General features: G+C 33.8%; 1 protein-coding gene across 1 annotated transcript; it reads right to left on the minus strand.

Moving 5' to 3' along the window:
- Positions 1-5,197: 5,197 nt before the first annotated feature.
- Positions 5,198-7,805, minus strand: hoxd12a (homeobox D12a). The gene is made up of 2 exons (XM_088352874.1): positions 7,259-7,805; positions 5,198-5,439 (listed from the first exon to the last, which is right to left on the minus strand). Exons 1-2 carry the CDS (start codon positions 7,803-7,805, stop codon positions 5,198-5,200), a joined length of 789 nt encoding a protein of 262 aa, XP_088209000.1.
- Between the last annotated feature and the right edge of the window lie 13,949 nt (positions 7,806-21,754).

Below are 21,754 nucleotides of genomic sequence, written 5' to 3' on the forward strand. Positions count from 1 at the left end.
GATTGTTCAAATGAGAGTGAAGAGCGTGGAGGGTGAAACTACAAATCGCTGGGAAAGATTTTCAATTAGTCCGCTGGTGGACTGGAACAGGAAAAATGTGTTATCGAAGGTTTTTAAATGTGTGTACGGGACTGCCTCAGAAAATTATAATATTGTGGTAAAGTCCTTACTTTTCTATAACGCAATAAAAAAAATATTCTGAATTATTTATAATTCAACTGAAATATTGCAAGTGTATTATTTTTCTATGTCTCCTCTTAGAAAAAACTCAAATAACCTATTTCAAAATAAGAGAATATCATGAAAAAGTATGGTGATATGCTGTAAACCATAATCAGCCAAAATAAAATAATAAACGCCTTGAAATATATAAATGTATTTCTAATATATCCAGAATATATGACATTTTGTTTTTTTCATTGGGTTACAAAAAATAAATGACTTTATTATAAAACCTAAATGTTCTTTAAAATAAGAATAAAAATCTATTATGACAAAATATTTATGTTGTAAACCATATTTTAAGTTTTTACTAAAATAAATGTTTATATCAAATATCCCCCTCGAAATTGTGAGACAAACACTAACAAATACACACATACACAGGAGTCACGCACGCACACTGAATACACACGCTCAATAAATAAATCAAGCAGTAAATATTTGCGCTGTGCGCATTTTGGTAGTATTTATCATAACCTGGTTCCAAAAATCTATGATCTATTGTTTTACCATATTTTGATATTTCACCGAAATTAATTAATAGCTTTAGAAAGCATTTTACCCCTAATTGTGAGACAAACACACGCAAACACACACTTACACTACTACGAATGCGCACGAACACACACTCTCAATAAATAAATCAAGCACTAAATATTCACGCTGTGCACATTTTCAGAGTATTTACTATCACCTAGTTCCAAAACAATTTATCATTTAGGGAATTAATTGGAAAGAAATAAGAGACGGCTCTGTAGTAGTCAAAATTGCATTTTAATATTTTTAAAGCATATTTTTTAAAAAATGAGGGATACTATTACGGGGCTATTTGCAGTCTTTTGTCTAAAAATGTTCATTGTTATACTGCACCAGTTGCACTATGACTGCACACGTACATGCGCATTCGCTCGCACCCACTAAAAAGAGGAAAAACAAAAAAAACATGACACCCTTTTCAGCAAGTCAGATTTCAAGAAGAAAAAAATCAGAAACAATCGGGGTACTTCCACTCCTTGCCCTCGGAATTGTTTCATATTTAACAAATTTGAATTATTTATTTCAGTCCTTCTTTTATTGGTATAATGAATTAACATAAACACGTATAAATAAATTATATGACGGGATAGGATAACTCCAACAAAATATCTGGATGGAAAAGTATTTCAAACATTTGTTTTAAATAAATGTAAAATATATGCAAGCCCAAATTATTTGAATAAAAATGAGAGTTCTTAACAATACACAATTTAAATAGCTTTTATTTTAAATAAGTTAAATTATACAATATGAAGTCGAAAAATAATGGGAACATTAAAGAAACAAACAAAGAAACAATCATTAAAACCTTTTGGGGGAAATATTATATTACCCTATATTCGACAACATATGTTGATGGGAAAATATGAGAGCCTGTTTATTTATTTTTATTAAATGTGTTCTTTTTTCAAGTAAATGATTTCCAACACAAAACGCTTTTGATTTTTTTTTGTCCTGAATTTTGTCTCATGGTGAATATTAACAGATTGAAAAAAATGTTTATTAGAAATAAGTGTGATATATGTCTTAGTTTGGTTATTTACAATAAAGAATGCGGTTCTATTTTCACTATTGACCGCCTGAAAACAAGGTTGCCAGATTTGGGTTATTTTGACTATTATTGTGCACTGTTATTATTTATTCAGCGCTTGCATCTGTTTCTATTAAACGATTAATTTACTATTAACCAATCTTGTGCGTGTTTGTTGTGTCCAAATATATATATTCATTTGATGTAAACGATGGAAAAAAATATCCAAGCGCTCACACGTGTATATTTTGAAAATGTGCTCGAGGATAAATCACTCTAATATTGAACTATTTCGTTTATCTGATTTGTAACGTAAACGCATACAGCCTATTCCTGGAAATTGTTTCCACCGATGTGTTTATTGTGTTATTTATTCACAGATCACCGAATGCAATCATTGTCTGCTCTACTCTAAATTGAAGATATTTAAAGCTAGGTAATGGAGTTGTAAGAAATAACTAGCTGTCGTGTGTACATTAAAAAGCCGATTTCAGCCTATTTTATGTTGCAACTTGGCAACAATTCTGAATTAGTTGGCCCATTGACAAATAAATCGTGCGCACGGAATCGATAGCATAAATAAGTCAGTAATTTCTAAGTATCTGGTTACAAAAACAACAAAAGGATGTTCCCAGCTAACACAGCGTAGAGGAAAAAAGAGAGGGATGCTAAAGTCATTAGTATCTCATTTTTTTTTGTATTTTCTGTGAATGAAAAAAAAATAAAGAATAAAAATCCCAAAAATTGACAAGACAAAAAAAATCTAAATCCGTGGGAATGGAGTCCAACTAACTTGACCTTAACTTTGTTTTGGATCCCCCACTGTCTTTAGGGTCCGGAGCTAAATGATGCTGTCTGGCCGCGTTTTGCCGCAATAAAGCAATAAAGTCACAAAATGGGGGGCGGAAACGTCGCACAGAGGAAGCGAACCTTTGCTGCAGCAGTAAAAATTCCCTTAGTTAAAAAAAAGAGAAAAAGAAACCAGTTCTAACATACTCTTTAGCATTCTCGGGGCAACCATGAGAAGGTTATATTTGTATATTTCCTTGCAAGAAGCAAAACAGTCAAAATAACACTCTTACTGCTATGTTCCTTTTTGCACAAAAATGTAAAAATGATCTAGTTTTTGTGCAATCTGTATTAGCAACCGGGTTGTCCTCCAAAAATCAAATCTAAGATTATAATTCCCTTGTTTTATAGTGTTTCGGCCATTCTATATCGCTTCAAAATCCTTTTTGAGCCAGTCAGAAACTGTTTGGAGCGTAATAATTTCTTTTATAGGCTAATTTTAAAAAGCACTGACTGGCCCTTAAAGAAATAAAATGGACTTATCCTATATGGAGCTGCAGTCACCTTCAATTGACTTTGCCACAGTGCAGCTGCAACTACGGCGTGTATTCGTTCGTGCGTTTGTGTACGCGTGTGTCTGTAAGCGTGTGTGTGTGTGTGCATGTGAGGGGAAACACAAAAGCTCTCATTTTGCTGCGTTTTTTCGGGTTTTTTACTTTGAAGGTGACACAAGGTGCTCAAAAGACTTGCACACGGGTTGCATAAAGTCATATATATGCAGTATACATGTTATATAGGTATATATTTATATATATATATATACGAAAAAACACACACTCTTGAGTAATAGCTACAAGTATTTATTATAAACAGCATGACGTCACCCTGCTCCACAAACAACACGTGTTTCGTCAAACATGTACGTTACAATGTCAGATCAAACGATGTAAACACCAACGTTATTCCTTACAAATAGGTATTGCATAAATATAATATTTCCTTTACATTCTAAAAACGTCATGGACAAATACTGAGTATGCATTCCTGCCAGAAATCATGGTTTATTTACATACATAAAAACGAGATACTTGTATATTATAAGCATCATAGCACAATGGACTTACAACTGTAATAGCATTAGTAGTAAAGCCGTAAATCATTACAAAAACGAGAATACATTCAGGAAGGTTTAAGTTTTGTTTATTGCAGTATTTAGCTAGGATACATTTTACTAACTCCCACTTGATAAAATATTTTAGCATAGAAGCATAATCACAGGATTAATTGTTTGAAGGAAATAATAAAATCGGTAAGTAAGTTCATAGTTTTGAGAAAAAATACATGAAATTATGACCCATACTAGTAAGATAGCAATGTTGTTAACAATGATGCTCGCAGATAAAGTGTTTTGTTGTATTTGATGTCATATTTAATGAGAAGAAACTTGATGTTTTTTAAAACAAATGGTGAAAATATAACCTGTGAGCAATCATGCTAGTAAGATATCGATGTTGCTAACAATGATGCTTGCACAAGTTCGGTTTTTTTTTGTTTTGATTTTTTGTATAATGAGAAGAAAATTGTTATTTTCAGAACATTGAGTGAAAATGTGACAGATGAGCAACCGTGCTAGTAAGATAGCGATGTTGCTAACAAGTATGCTTGCAGGCATTGTGTTTTTGTTGTATATGTCAAATATAATGAGAAGAAAATTTATATTTTTGAAAACAAAATGTAAACATATACCCTATTAGCCATCATGCTAGTAAGACAGCAATGTTACTAACAATGATACTCGCAGGCATTGTGTTTTTGTTGTATATGTCAAATATAATGTAAATGGGCTGCATTTATTAATAAGAAGAAAAAATTGATATTTTTGAGAACAAAATGTAAAAAATATACCCTATTAGCAATCATGCTAGTAAGATAGCAATGTTACTAACAATGATGCTTGCAGAAATTCGTTCTTTTGTTGTTTTGGTGTCATATACAATACAAAATCAATTGATATTTTTGAGAAAAAAAATATGAAATTATAACAAATGAGCGACCATGCTAGAAAGATAGTGATAAGCTACAATACGTGTGTCTATAGTCAAGACCCCGTTGTTGTGTTATGTTATTGTGTTGTTTTACATTCAAAAATGACCTAGCTAACTTAGCTACTAGCTAAGCTTGCTTCAGTCTTTACACAAAATCTCATTTTAGCAGCTATAATTGTTTACATTGGATACACAACTGAAAAAACACGCATTTATTTACAATCCAAAATGTAAAAAAAAATCTTATAACAGACAATCATGCATATATATGTGTAATAATCGTATAATAAATGGGCGCTATCGTGAACTTGAGCTCCTCTGCACAACAACACAGGAAAGGGGGGGAGAAACGCACAAAATCGGAGCAGGGGCCGCCTCCAAAAAACCTCCACATCCCAGCCAAGTGTGAAATGTTTGCCGTGACGGGGATTTGGAAGCATTTCACACGCGTTTATAAATAAAAGCCCCCTCGCTCCAGCCAGCCCGGACAATCGCCGTGACGTGACGTCAAAGTCCCCGCTGCGGTGGTCCTCCAGACAGCAGATTTTTCATCCTTTCTTTTCTTTTCAGGGCGTCAGTAGGGGGCGAATACTTGTTCTCGCATCATGAGTCTCTTCTTCTTCATCCTGCGGTTCTGGAACCAAATTTTCACCTGCTGGTCGCTCAGCTCCAGCCTGTCCGACAGCTCTTTGCGCTTCTGCCTGTTGATGAATTCGTTGAGCAGGAATTCGCTCTCCAGCTCGGCCAGTTGAGGCTTGGAGTAAGGTTTCCTCTTTTTTCGGCTCCTCGACTGCTGCGACGAGCACCAAGGACCACCTGCGAGCACATTAACACCCGATAGTTGCACGCTCTGTGTAAGCTAGATGCAAATAAGCATCCATATATCTTATGAAAACATTGCCAAACATGACTTGAATATGCAACGTTAACACCCACTACACTCTGTGCAGCAATGCATCTAAAGCTAAACTAAAATATTGCAAGGTATCACTCAAACATCAACAATTATAACCAATAATGACGTTAAAGTATTTCAAACATTGCATATTTATTGCTTTGTATATCAAAAATGAATCTGGACTTGTCTGTGGGCTGGCTGTCTGATGCAATGGCTGAAACATACACGATGACGTCATCGCTTCTTTCTCTAGCCAGCGATGCTAACTAAGGCGAACACAATGAATGGCGCTTGTGGGGATGAAAAAAGATGATCAAGGCATGTAAAAAAATAAAATAAATACGATTAAAAATGTAAAGAAAAACATAAAAACCATGTAAGGAAGTTTGCACAATTAGTCGTTGCCACAATAAAATAGAATAATGCTTTTGTATTATTTTGTATTATAAACCTAACATGGAAAAAATGTCAAGTGAATACAAAAATAATCTTATCTTTGGACATTATTTAGTCTTATTTTAAAAAAAGAAAAATAGTTTTGAGAAAGGGGTGCGATACCAATACATAAGAGAAAATCAATTCAAACGCCATTAGTGGTAGTTAATAAAATGTATAAAAATTAAATAACGTTTTTCCTATATTCTCCCTTCTTGCATTCCAAAAAATATATACATATTTGAGAAAAGTCTGTATATATTAAACTATAAGAGAGAAAATGTATATTTAAACACCATTACAGGGGAAATAATTAAAATATTTGATTATTAAATATAATATAAATAATTTAAAAATGTGTGTAAAACTTATTAAACTAAGAAACTATATATCAAAAAATAAGAGAGAAAATGTATATTTAAACACCATGACAGGGGGAATAATTCAAATTTTCGATTCTTAAATAGAGTATAAATAATAAAATAAAAAGTGTGTAAAACCTATTACACCAAGAAATATTTATTTGTTGTGTTTTATCTACATTTAATATGCAGTGAAGAAATTGCACTTGTGCATGATTACATGGGTGTTAAAACTATTGTAAATAATCAAGTAAATTAGATTAAATTTGTCTTTTGGTGTAGGTAGGAATATGTGTTTCTAGAGTATGAGTAACTAGACTACAGATAGTAATTTCATGGTGTTTTGTGAGGGCATCCTCCTAAGGTAATGAAAAACACATGTAGACCTCCATTCCTGTTATTTTGCCTGAAACACATTTGCTACACACAAACAAGTTACTCAATTTCACACAATATTCTTTCTCTATTTTGTGAGGAGAACCACCTAATGATAAACACATGTTGACCTCTATTCCTGCCATTCGCTTATAACACATTAACTACACCAATTGCTCAATTTTACACATTTATTAAATGTGCCTTTTAGGTTTTTAACACATCAAAGCATTGCAATTGAAATTAAGAATAGAAAATCATTTATTGTCATTATGAGATGTGAAATAGGTGACCAATTTTGAATGATGGCATCTGATGGTGCAAGAACAGTTTCGGGATAAAATACTAAAGTTTAATACATACATGGTAATAGTGTAAGAATAATTATTATTATATAAAACAAAAAAAGAATAATCATTTTGAGGGGATTGCGTAACAGTGACAAAGAAAACCCTGACGCATTTTTCCTGCCTATCTGGGACCTTGAAAGTGCTAGAAACAGGAAATCTGTCATAAAAAGTTGAAGTTACACAAAAAAAGTTTCAATTGTGAAAACAAAACTGACCTTCAGGAAAACACGTGAGCGCGGACGGAGGCCGAGTTGGGTCATGCAGCTTGCTGTTGACATGCAACCTCCGCGCGCATTCCTGCTCCAGGTGGGCTGAACTCGAACTGTGGCCCTCTAAGTACCCCCGCAACTCTTCCGCATAAGCCTCGTGAGGCGTCCCCGCCTTGTGGTCCACTCCAGGCGGGCACCGTGCCCCCTCCTGCAAGGGTGACTTGGCTGGCTCTCCGTTGCTGTTGTTGTTATTGTTGGTTCCGGGCGCGGTCGCGTTGGGACGAAACGTCTGGCAATAAGCTCCAAAGGCGCGGTTGTGATGCGCGGGCGGCCCGGACGCGCACGAACTTGACCACGGGAGCGTGCACAGCTCTGCTCTTCTGTTGTAAGGGAGGTGGTGGTGGTGATGCAGCGGGGGCATGTGGTGCGCGCCCCCGCCGCCGCCGGTGCGCAAGTTAGGCAAGTAAAGCGTCTCGGGGGTCGGTCCCAAATTGAGTAAGGGTCCGACGTAGGCCGGCGGAGAGCTGAGAGGGTTCCGTTCGCACATGGCCATGGAGCTGGCGGATGCGCACGCTGATCCCGAAGCGCCCTAGCAACTTCTCAAGAATAAACTGGCTAGCTAATTGAGGATTTGTCAGCGGACGGTCACGTGATATGCAAAATGCGCACGGCGGAATGCCCCACCCAACCTAAACGGAGCGAGACCGATCACTGAGTCGTGCGCCTTTTGCGCGCACACGCGCGCGCGGCGGAATTCATGCGTTGTTACCTTTGGTGTGATTTATGACCATAGAAAGAAGCGTAAAGCTTCTGTGTCAGGAGAAAGAGGTTTTACTTTAGGTCAGTGGTCCTCAAACTACGGCCCGCCACATTTGGTCCGGCCCCCTGACCAATACCATTTTAAAGTAAAGGTTTAACCAAAAAAGTCTGGGTGTGCATGTAGTTTTGGTTATAACAGACTAATTCAGTGGTCATATAGTTGAGCTCTTGTCCTAAAACTGTGAGGTCACAGGTTCAATCCCTGGCCGAGTCTTACCAATGTCTTTGGTACCCATGATTGTCTCCCTGCTTGACTTTGCATTAAGGTTGGAATTTGGGGTTTAGTCACCTATTGACTCAGAAAATTAATGTTTTTTTGTTGTTGTTTTTGAAGTAACAGGAATCAAACCCGGCCGCCAAACTCTAACCACTGGACTACCACTGATATAGATGACATATGAAAAGGCGTTAGAGTTAATCTCACTTTTATTACAATATCTTTAGTCACAGTACCAAAGACAAATGTTGATTTTGTTCCGCATTTCACATCCAAGAGTTGAGAGAACTGTTTGTGAATTCGCCAATTATAAATCATCCAAATCCGGATTTTCCTTCACATGAGTAAAGATTGAAAATGGTCTTTAATGTCAATAACACAAAAAGACAATGAAACTTTCTTTGCCATCTGGAGGTTCATGCATCCGACTCAGGAGTGGGGAGCGGTCCTTACCCAGGTTTCCTCACTCAACCACGAAAGTACCCACAAAATAAGATTTAGAAAATGATTTATTGACAGAGAAGTAGGTAAAAAAGACAAAGTTTCTGAATGTTCAAACATCAAGGGAGTCAATGTTACATATCGGGCTCTGCGACATGTTTAGTACAAGGTTAGCGAACACAAACTAACTAAAACGACCGAAAACATGAACATAAGGTGACACAGAACGAGTACTCACAAGTAGATTGGTCAACAGCGAAAAATGCCTTGGCAATGAGACCATGAATTACACCAAGCTTGGCATGTTAGTCAGCGAGTGAGAATGATAATAATCTGCAAAGACTCCCTAGAACACTTTGATAACTCAATGCTTTGAACTCTTTGAGCTTTTTAAACTCTTAGTGGTATCACTGTAAACACAGACATGATGCTTACAATGGTTAAAACAGAACAGAGAAGGATTTTTTACGCTAACTTGTAAAAGACGACGGAATAAACATTTGTCTCTGGTACCATGACAAAACGTATTGTGATAATGAGATACAATCTACTGCCTTTTTGCAAGTTGTTTACACTAATAGTGGTCCAGTCCTCTGACAAGTAAGCAGACTTTGGACCTGTTAAGAGAGTCATCAGATATTTAATGTTCCATGACATTTCTTATGTAAAGAACTAGTGTGTTGTTTAGTTATTATCTGAGTGTTATTATTCATTTTCAGATTTTTTTCAGTGAAGAACCCAAAACAGAATTATTTGGTTATTGTTTATTTCAATGATGAAAAAACAAAAAGGTATAAATTAATTTAATTATTTTTATTGTCATTGATATCAACATTGTGATTAGACATAGCACTCCAGGGTAAATATGTTATAAAAACTGTAAAAAGAAAAAAAAGATAAACGACAGAAAAATAACATTAGCCACGTATCGCTTGGACACTGGTATAAGTTATAATAATAGGCATATGTTTGACAGCCAAAAAGAAGAGAGCATGGTATATGATAGAGCAATGAAAAGAAGTGCAATAACATTTGGCAGCAACAAAAGTAACCCAAAATAAGTCACAAGGTAAATATTTTCAGTGTTGTGCAATAATATTTAGCAGCAACATCAAAAATAGGAAGTAGCAAGATATATTTAACAGTTTTGTGCTCTTGTTTAGGGTGGTGATGGCCCTAGGGAAGGACCCTTCTATATTTAGGTTATAAGATCAAACCTTTAACTCGGGTATTTCGTCTTAATCACAATTTGTCGGTGGTTTGAGATTTTCAAAAGAACAATCTATATTTTAAAAAATGATTCTGTTTTGGGGTTTATTATTATAATGTGGACCATTAAAAAATAATTATACAAAAACCCAATTAAGAGTTTCGTGTGGTACGTTTTACTTTATATTTGCACTCTAAAACAGTTGGGGTCAAAAATAAACCAAAAAATGGGGCAAAGATAGCCAGATCCATTACTTGGATCAACCCAATCATTTTTGTTGTTATTTCGTACAGTACGATTTTTCCAGTTATTACAAGACCGTTTTTTTTTGTTTTACACTCATTTCCGTCATTCGGGGGAGTAACTGTAAGAATGTTTCTGTTTTTTTGGGGGGTGATATGCGTCGGACAGACCCTCCCAATCTATACTGAGCGAGACTGATCACTGTGCAGTGCAACGGCATTCACTCGGTTTTACCTTTAGTGTGATTTATGACCCTAGAAAGAAACGCAAAGCTTCTGTGTCAGGAGAAATAGGTTTTACTTTAGGTGCTCAGGAGAATGTCTGGTTGGGAAAGTGATGTGAACACGCTTGAAAACACATTTGGGCTCACCTGAGTTTGACTTCAATTCCAAGCGTTCCAGCAGTGTATATATTCTTTTTTGACATTTGATATCGTACTATGTGGGGGCTTTAAAAAAAGAACTACCCATCTTTTCAGAAACAGATCAAGTTCTAAGAGCTGTTTGTACTTGATATGCGCTAGATTTTTGACGTAGGTTTTTTTTTTGCATAGGACTTTGTAATTTTATCTTTTGCACCTAGCCCAAAAGAATCAAACAAATGGGCTCAAAATGGTCCGATCCATTATTTAGATCAGTTAAATCAAAATGTCTGTTACTTTTGTGTAAGACAATCTCATCTTTTTGTATTTTATAGACAGAATGATGCAATTCACGTGGTCGTTTTTCGACAACAGGGCCCGTTTTGTTTTTCACACAAATCAGATTTCAAAAAATCACAGCTTTACTCAGGTCTTTTGAAAAAAAAGCCTCCTAATTAAATACAACTTTTTACGTCTTTAAAGTATTCATCACATTTTTACCCTGGAGTGCCATGTCTAATCTCGTTGCATACAATGTTGATGTCAATGACATTAAAGATAATTCCATTCAAACGCATCTAGTCTTGGTGTTATCTTGTGCAACACGACATAGATTATAGATTCATTTTTTTAGTTGCTATCGTCAACATGGACCAATCCAGTACTGTGAATTTATTTTCGTTTTTCCTTCAAAACGACCCAATATTTTAAGTCCATGCAGCCCAATTTTGGGGTCCTTTTTACAACAAAACCCCACTTTTTCTTTCTCATTTAACATTAACTGATGTCATTTCAGGGAGTAAAGACTTTTACATTGTATTCCTCTTTAAAGTCCTGATTACTTTTTTACCGTGGAGTGTCACGTCTAATCTCGTTGCATACAATGTTGTACAACGTTGATATCAATGACAATAAAGAAAATTCAATCACTGATCGTTTTGCTCTGGTTTCTTGTACATAACATGCACTCCTTTATTTATTTTTATTTTTATTTGAACACGTATCTTGAGGTAAAATTATCAAATTTTGGCGGTTGTGTTTAACATCACTATGACCTGGATTTTTGAGTATTTTTTTGTTCATTTATTCAAACAGAATTCAATTAAGTCTTTGTTTTGTAATTTGTATTTTCGTCTCGTGCGATTTTAAAGCATTTGGGTCAAAACTAAACTAAAATGGCGTCAAAAAGGCCCGATTCAAATGCTTGGATCAATTCATTCCAAGTTTTTTGTTTTATCGTACAAAACGACCCACTCTTTCAGTTTTCTAGACCAAGTGTTTGGATTTTTTTTCCTATATATATGATGTCATTTAAAGGAGTAATTTAATTCTTACTCCGTTCATTTGGGTCAAAAATAAGCCAAAAACCATTACTTAAAAAAAAATATTCACTTCAGGGAGGCATTTTTACAAAAATCAATGTTGATTTTGGGCTAAATTAATTTCTGCTCTGTTATTATATCCAAAACAACCATATTTGGGGGTAGGGGGGTTTAATATATGAAGGACGTATTTTGCCATTTAAAAATATGTTTTTTATGTTGTTTGTACAATTAAACACAGTTTTTTACAAAACAACCCAATTTAAGGCGAGTCGTGTTAAAATATCTGCCCCATATTTTTCGTATTGGGAATAAAACGAACCAACTTGTGTTTCTCCCCCAAAATAATCAACAAGGTTGAGCCAGATTAAACCAAGTGATGGATGGATCCATGCTCGACCAAAATTTGGTTATGTTTGACCAATCTTCTTTTATAAAGTACGTTAAGTGTGTAACTGAAATCTCTAATGTCTTTATCTTATATGTATTTTTTGTTGGTACATTATGTAAATTTATATAATATATATTCATTTCAGAGTTATTTCTAAGTTTTAATCTTAACAATTGAATTTTGGTTTAACAATTTTGGATATTTGGATTATCCAATTGGGATAAGAACTAGAATTTGATTTATTTCCATTGATAACAACGTAATTAACTTTGCCAACAACAACCTTAGACGTGGCACTGCGGGATAAACAAGTACGGTAAAAAAGACTTATAGAGAAAAATAAGATAATGTACACCATATGTGTTACACAAACCAGATTTAGCAACAAGAAAATCGTCTTTTGTAGTGCCTCGGAAACCAAAAATCTTAAAACAAGAAGAAATACAGTGTGTGAGGTGTACAGAACATTATGTGTCAACAAAAGACGTCACAGTTTTCAGGAAATGTATTTATCAATTAGTCTGATACTGTATATCGATACCATTTGTAATGATGAGTCACTATACAGTATTAAATGTAATAGGACCAAACACTTGAGCTTTTAATCGTGAATGTTATATGGAAATCCATTTTCAGAATTGTTTTTCGCAAGTCACATGTCCATCTCACACACATATAATAAAAGAAAACGTGAATACTCTTCAGGAGAAAATAAACCAACATTTTAAGTTGGGACGACCTAATGGAGTTCAGAATTTAAAGTCCTACATACATAATAACCACATTGACATTTTTTTCCCTAAAACACGATTTATACAGAGTAAGTTCAATAAAAGAGGATTTTTTACATCTTGTCTTCAAGTTTAACTTGGAATAAAGCCAAAAACAAAAAAACAAATGTAAGTGTACCGCGTCGGAAGAAAGTAGACCTTGAAATGCTTCAATACAATCCTTTTATTTAGAAATTTAGAATGTTGACCTCGTTATACTTGGCGCCATCTTAGGACAGTCGTTACATCGCCAATTCTCTTCATTTAAAAAAAATGTGTGCAACAATGCAGTGATTCTGCAGCAATAATCCGCTTCCGGCTTTGGGATGTCACGCAGTTTTTTTTAATCAAACACTTGCATGACTCACACAGGTCAAAAAAGGACATATTGAGGAAAAATATTACCTATTATTGTTATTTGTATTCGTATTAGTATTAGTATTAGTATTAGTATTAGTATTAGTATTAGTATTAGTATTAGTATTAGTATTAGTATTAGTATTAGTATTAGTATTAGTATTAGTATTAGTATTAGTATTAGTAGTAGTAGTAGTAGTAGTAGTAGTAGTAGTAGTAGTATACAATTTATATTTATTTTGCACACTGTTGCTGCTAGTGTCACTGCCCTGCATTATTTCCATTGCACTAGTCTGTTCAGTCAGTAAATGTTTATTAATATTCCATTCCTTTATCATCATTTCTGTGCAATATTGCTGCTATTATTGTTTTAGAATTTTTCATTCCACTATTATTTAAAAGAAAACACAGATGCACTTACAATTCAAGCCAGTCTACAAGGAATCTGAATATTCTTTTTTATCGTATTTTTTTAATTTTAGGTCTCTTATTACATGTTTATCCTGGAGTGCCACATCAAATCTGTAGGGTCATTGTAATCAATGACAGTTAAGACAATCCTATTCTATTTCAGTGTATGCAAAATGTATACAATCTCAGTACATTCCTGTGTAAAGTAAAATATAAATAGAATGAGTAGCACATGCACAGGGACACAAAGTACGTTGCATTTACTTTCAAGAGACAGTTAGAAAAAAACCCCCACAAAAGCTTGGTATTCAGAGTATTTCTATACTGTGAAAATAATTACCTTATGACTTATTTTGGGTTCTTAGTTAAATGTCATTGGACTTCTTTTCATTGCACTATTATTTTTCATTCGTGAACAATAGTCTATTATTATAATTTAGGCCAATCTCCAAGCAATACATTGTAAATATATTTTTCTGCGTTTATTCTGATAGTTTTTTTGTATTTTTACTCATTTAATTCAACATTTTGAATGTAGATATTTTTGAAATAATATGATTGGATAAACTGAAGCTATTTGCGTGATTATTTCAACATCCCATACTCATTAGTGTTTTAGACCGTGGAAGGCAGGGGGAAGAAGATCAATTAACACAGTTGCACAAACTGCTTTTCTTTTCAGAAAAGGCAAATGTTTTTTTTTTTATAAAAAGATCAATTGCACGGGACAAGAGTTGCTGTTATTTTCTGTAAGAATATTTATCCAGCATTAGAAATCTCCACAGAATGTTTATCAGCGCATAGTCTTTGCATTTCGTTCTCTGTCGTTTTAAGGAAATCTTGAAAACGTGCACATTTTGTGTTAAAGGCGCCGTTGAGTGTTTTTACGGCTCTTTGTGTGAGCAGCTCGGCTGCAAAGTCGCTTCCTGCCATGCAAGGCAACGCTCCCCTGGCTGCACTATTGTCCTTGGTAATAAACTTGCAGCCTTGTATTGCATGCATGCTGCTTCTCTCGTTCAAGTTCTCTGCTGCTCTGCATGTCTGTCTGCAACACACTGACACACACGGACACACACACACAGACACAAACACCCCACGCAAACACACTAAAAACAAAAAGTAGGCCACTCTTTAAACAGCGCCTTTATGCAAGAAAAGTTCACACATTTGAAAATAAAATCATTATATTCGTATAAAAGGTGTAACGTTTCTTGTTAGGATTTCATTGGATTGCCTTTAAAAGGTTTACAGAGACTTTTTACAGACTTGAGAGGTTTTGTATGTGTGATGGGGGGTGCAAAAGGTTTAAGAAAAACTAACTTGAGACTTGTTTAAAGGGTTAACCTTACAAAGAGACACGTTTAAATGCAATTCACGCTGTTTACAGACTGCCGTAGTGACATTTACGTGGTTTTCTTTTTATTTGGAAACGACGAAACAGAGGGATCGAAATTTGTTTGCATTTGAAGTTGAATGCGTTGAGGTTAACACATTTTAAGTTGGCGGGATAGCTAATTTCACCCTCTCCTGAGAGAATTTTCTGATATGTTTTTAAAATTTAATTTGATATATAATTAATTTCCTTACCAACCCGTAAAACTTTTCCCTAAATTACTCTGAATGGATCTCCAAGAATAAAAAAGAAAATAATAGAAAATAATACACCAGAATTGTCATTATTTCAGTCACATTTTGTCTGTTTAACCTCGTCAACAGATTGATTTTGGCATACCAATTTTAGGGATTTGGATTATTTTATAAAAAAAGACATTAGAATTGGATATATTAGAATTATTTTACCCGTCTTTGGCTATTGCGTAGTGTGCATTGTTTACGAATACTTCAGACGTGGCTCACCAGGATAGACATGTCATAAAAACCTAAAATCATAACATTTAAACAATAATAGGATGGATGTGAATGTGTAATATGTACAAGGGTACTATTTATGATTAGATAATTGAAATTACAATACTTTTTTGTCATTGTTAACTACGTGGTGAACATAGTTTACAAAGGGGTTTCACGTGGCACTCCACGATAAACATGTAATAGAAAATTAAAAGACAAAAATAAGATTAAAAAAGATCATTTGGAATAATGTCTAATATTTACAAAGCAGCTGTTATAATTAGGGAATTATAATTGTCTTTATTGGCATAAATAACTTATAAATGAACATAGTGTACAACACGACCATACGTGGGACTCCAAGATAAACATGTATTGTAAACTTAAAAGGTTAAAAACAAGATTATAAAAGAATATTAGGATGATATGGGTATCTAATATTTAGAGGGTAGTGCTTACAATTATAAACATACAATTAGAATTATCTTTATTGTCATTAATGACTAAATAGTTTACAAAGGAATTTCAAATGGTATTCCAGGATAAACATGTAATATAAACTTGAAAGATAAAATCAAGCTCAATCCAATAATTTAAGCATGGATATGTAATATATACAGGGTAGTGCATAGAATGAGATAAATAAAATCAAAATTGTCTTTATTGTCATTGATAAATAACTAAGTAATGTGAACATTGTTTACAAAGGGATTTAAAGTAGGATAAAAATGTAAAAAAAATGTAAGAGATATTAGAATTTTCTTGTCTTGGCATAGATGACGTAAAGTGAACATTGTTTACAACACGATTAGACGTGGCACTCAGGATAGAAATGTATTATAAACTTGAAATATAAAAACAAGATTGATAAAAGCATTTTAGGATGGATATGGGTCAGTAACATTTGGTTGGTTGGTTAGATCCCTTAACCACTAGAGTTGTAGGGTCACCATTTCCTGTGACGTGACTTGGGCAAGTACAGCCTGGTGGCGCCCATCCCTCTCCAGGCCAACATTTGGTTGCTCCCGGCCTCAAACTGGGAACTTCGCCTATCGGGCGAATGCGCTAACCAAGAGGTAGTCGTTAGAATAAGATAAGAAGAATTAGAATTGTCTTTGTTGTCATTACTACCTATACATATAGAGAACACTGTTTACAAGTGACACTCCAGGATAATCATGTAATAAAGAATTAATAGATTAAAAAAAGCTTAAAAAGGAAATATTAGGAAGTATAGATACTATTTGAAGGTTATTGTTTATAATTAGAAAATAATAATTAGAATTGTCTCAATTGTCATGGATAATAACGTAGAGTGAACATTGTTTACAAAGACATTAGGCGTGGCACGCCAGAATGTGACAACAATTCAAATATAAAAACAAGATTTAAAGTAAAATACTAGGGTGGATTAGTAACATTTACAGGGGTATTCGTTAGAATTCGATAATACCAAATAAAAAAAAGGTGTAAATTGTTCCAGATAACAACGTAGTGAACATTGTTTACAACGAGATTTGACGTGGCACTCCTGGACAAATAAGATATAAATAAGATAAAAGGAATGCTAGGATAAATACGCAAATATATTTCTAGGCTCGTGCTTGGAGACTGGCCTAAATTTTATGAACCTAAAAAAAATATTGCAATGACATGAGCAGCAACGTTGTGCAAAAATAAGAAAACAGAAATGAAATATGAATATAAATGTTCCTATTTATATTGGATTGATTGATATATAGTTTCAAGCAATCATTGCAACTCATCAAGCATTCAAGCAGTTGAAAAATAAGGCGTTCTATTAATACGTTGACCAAAACACAAAACAAAAAGTTCCAGTTTTTTCATTTGGTTTGAGAAACGTGAGTAGCCTTTTCCCTCGTGGTACTCCCAATTAATTTCTGAAAACTTTTTCCCCAAGTTTTTAATTCGAAAAACATCGTTATGCAAGTTTTAATTCAACTATTTAAAAACCAAATGTAAACGTACCTGAAAGAAACGTTCACAATGCACAATTTGACTCCATTCGGTGTCCTTCTGAGGAATCATGCTTTAGAAGTTCGTTGTACCTCCCAAAAAGTTCGCTAATAACGTTTATGATTTTTGCATATTAAACTATATGTTGGTATTTTAAACTGAACTTATGATGACGTATAAAAATAGTAACTTCTTCCTCTATCGGCCACAGATAAATAGCATATTTTATAAAAAATACGTTTGTGCAGTGAAAAAAATACACAAAGTTGACTGCGATATAAAAAGGGATGTATTCATCGAAATAAATTGTTTCGTGTTACATAATCAACCAGAATAATACAAAACTAAATCATATAAAAATGTTCATATCCAATAAAGGCTCTTAAGTGGAGGTTAAAAAATAATATTATGTAAACAACAGTAATAATATTTGAGATCACATCCAAGCTCCTTTTGGAGACACTTAATCCGAATCATACCAGAATATAGGTCGATTTACTTATATTAACTATTTACTCAGACTATTTACTAACTATTGATAGATCTAAAGATGTATAGAAAGGTAGGTAGGTAGAAAGTGAGAGAGAGAGAGAGAGAGACTTAGGTTAATAGGTTGGTAGGTATTTAGTATACAAATAATATTGACTTATTTAGCCTTTCTCTGTATTTTCGCAGCCTTTCTGTTTTTGCTATTGTTTTTAACTTTGTGCTGTTTGATTATTTCATGCCGATTTAGTTTGTGGTGATACAATGTTTAATAAAAAAATGAGCAAACGTTAAACAAAGCTTTTCTTCTAAACTATATTGTGACAGTTTTTATTAGAGTAAAAGCATCTGTAGTTCTGTTGAAGTCTGCAAAATCCTGCTCGGCTACGTATAGGAAGCAACAAATAGGTATAGGTCTTCTCAAGTCTCTTTAATGGTTAATCTAATTATAATTCAAAAGTTCTACTTAGATAAATGCAAATTTGTAACTCTAAACCCCATTTTTGCAGTTATTTCAGTGACAAAATATTTTAAATTAATATATCACTGAATTGAAAAGTCTTAAGTCTTTATTGTCATTGATTAAGCTGGAAAACACACTTCAGACACATACAAACTAAGATATCTAAAAGCATTTCAATAATTAATAAAGCCAAATTCCTTTTAAACTATAATGCATTGTATTTATTATATTGTTCTCTAGTTCTGCCATACTTAACATATTGTGCTGAAGCCTGGGGCAATAATTACAAAAGTTCACTATAGCCCTTTTTCATCCTCCAAAACGTGCAATAAGAACCATACACAGGGTAGGATATCAGGATCATACTAATATTTTATTCCTGCAGTCCAAATTATTAAAATTGGATGATTTATTTAAAAAAAACACTTCATAACTGCTATTCATGGTCAACAAAAACATGGTGCCAGAAAATATCCAAAAAATATTCATTCGTAAAGAGGGTAATTATAACTTAAGGGGCTGTAGTAAATTCAAAATCCCAAAGGTGAGAACAACCAGGAATAGTATGTGTGTGTCTGTATGTGGGGTCAAACTTTGGAACAATTAACTAGACGAGATCAGACAAACTATTCAAGTGTTCAAATGTAAATACAAAAAAACTTTACTGGCGGAATACAGATTGATAACAGGGAACATTGTATGGAATACTTACCGTATTTACATAAATTGAATTTCTTTTTACTGTTTTTCCAATCTTAAACCAATAATAATACTGACTGCAATTGAATTTAAATGAATAGTCTTCATTGATAAAACGTAGTGAGCATCGTTTGCAACGAGATTAAACAAGGCACATATATACAATAAAAGCATGCAAGGAAAAATACTAAGAATTAAGAATAAGAATAAAAAAAGACTTATAAGAGAAAAAAACGTTACGAAATGATACAGGTTGTGAGTGGATGTTTATCGATCATAAATGTATTACAATGCATTTTGTCTCTTGCAGCCCCTGTATATTATAATTATGTATCCCATTTATCGTTGTGTTTTTGTTTTGTTTTTAGAAAAAAAAACAATTTTAGTGAATCTCATTTTTTTGCACCGCTTTGCCAAGTTATAAATTATTCAAACCTGACACAAATAACTATGCATTAATGCACATACTGATGACTACCAAATTTAAAAAAAAGCAGGAGCAGCAGCCTTTCTCTCCTACTAACTGTCTCCCAAAGTGGCCTGTCAGCACTTTATTAACAGCCAATAGGCGTGCAGCCTGCAATCCTCAAGCGGCTGCTCATTTGTATTCCGCACAGTGCGGGCGAAAAGCGCTGTACTGTGCATATTAATAACAGTTTAGTATCCCCTGAACTCTATTCCATTACGGGTGCTACTAATTCACACTTTTAATAGTCAATCGCCAAGAAAGCTTGAATGATGAACGTGACAAAGTGAAATGGTCATGGTAAAGTGAAATTATGTCCGTCTGGACTTATATCTATATCTATTTTTACTTATTGAATGGATACTCTCCACATACAAATATACAATATTCTAATATAGAGTTGAGAAAAAAATCAGAAGGAAATCATGAACTGTTTGGCAAAGACACCTTGACGGGAAATAAATATACAATTTTAGCCAGTAAAATATGTTATAATTTGCACTGAGATCAATAGTATGTTGAAAAAAAGAGACTGGAGAAAAAAAACAAACATTTTTATTTCCAAATTTCTATGTATCATGATTTGTAAATAACAATCTATGTATGTTTCATTCTATGTATCACCAATGCCTTTAATAGATGCATCCATCTTTATGTATTTATATATAAATATTTAAATCCAACAATTTGTATGGTATAAATCGGATTACCTATGTAACAATCCATGTACAAATATGTAAATCTGAGTGCATTATTTTGAGCATCAATCATATATATCTCATTAGCTACACCGCTTTTCCTCAGTAGGGTCGCGGGGGTGCTGGAGCCCATCCCAGCAATCATCGGGCGGTGGACACCCTGAACTGGTTGCCAGCCAATCGCGGGGCACACCGGGACAGACAACTCGCTCATTCACACCTCGGGACAATTTGGACCGGCCAATTCACCTGAAATGCATGTTTTTGGAATGTGGGAGGAAACCGGAGTGCCCGGAGGAAACCCACGCAAGCACGGGGAGAACATACAAACTCCGCACAGGAAGTCTGGATCTGGATTTGAACCCACGCAGGAGGTTCCCAAGACATGAACTGTCCTGCACATGCGCCACATATATATATATATATATATATATATATATATATATATATATATATATATATATATATATATATATATATATATATATATATATATATATATATATATATATATATATATATATATATATATATATATATATATATATATATATATATATATATATATATATATATATATATATATATATATACATATATATATATATATATATATATATACATATATATATATATATATATATATATATATATATATATATTAATATATATATCCATCCATCCATCCATACTGATGGATGCATGGATGGATAAATTTGAATGATTCATATATTCATATGTATATATATATGTATATATATATGAAATGAAATGAAATGAAATGAAATGAAATGAAATGAAATGATCTGCATTTATATAGCGCTTTTCAAGTCAATGACTTCCCAAAGCGCTTTACAATGTGCTCCACATTTCCCAATAGCGGCCTTGATATATATATATATATATATATATATATATATATATATATATATATATATATATAAAACTCTGTGTATCTATGTTTAATCCATGTATGTATCAACCTATCTATCTATCTATCTATCTATCTATCTATCTATCTATCTATCTATCTATCTATCTATCTATCTATCTATCTATCTATCTATCTATCTATCTATCTATCTATCTATCTATCTATCTATCTATCTATCTATCTATCTATCTTCTCTCTCTCTCTCTCTCTCTCTCTCTCTCTCTCTCTCTCTCTCTCTCTCTCTCTCTCTCTCTATCTATCTATCTATCTATCTATCTATCTATCTATCTATCTATCTATCTGTCCGTCCGTCCGTCCGTCCGTCCTGTCTGTCTGTCTGCCTGTCTGTCTGTCTGTCTGTAGTCTGCCTGCCAATCTGTCTGTCT

The sequence above is a fragment of the Urocampus carinirostris genome, chromosome 14, assembly GCF_059441175.1.
Source record: "Urocampus carinirostris isolate Australia breed hairy pipefish chromosome 14, RoL_Ucar_1.0, whole genome shotgun sequence".
Lineage (NCBI taxonomy): Eukaryota > Metazoa > Chordata > Actinopteri > Syngnathiformes > Syngnathidae > Urocampus > Urocampus carinirostris.

Excerpts from the sequence above, each read along its gene's own strand:
- hoxd12a (XM_088352874.1), bottom strand. The coding sequence starts at position 7,805 with ATGGCCATGTGCGAACGGAACCCTCTCAGCTCTCCGCCGGCCTACGTC. Across the intron at positions 5,440-7,258 it reads GCTCACGTGTTTTCCTGAAG|GTGGTCCTTGGTGCTCGTCG; the intron begins GTCAGTTTTGTT and ends ATGTGCTCGCAG.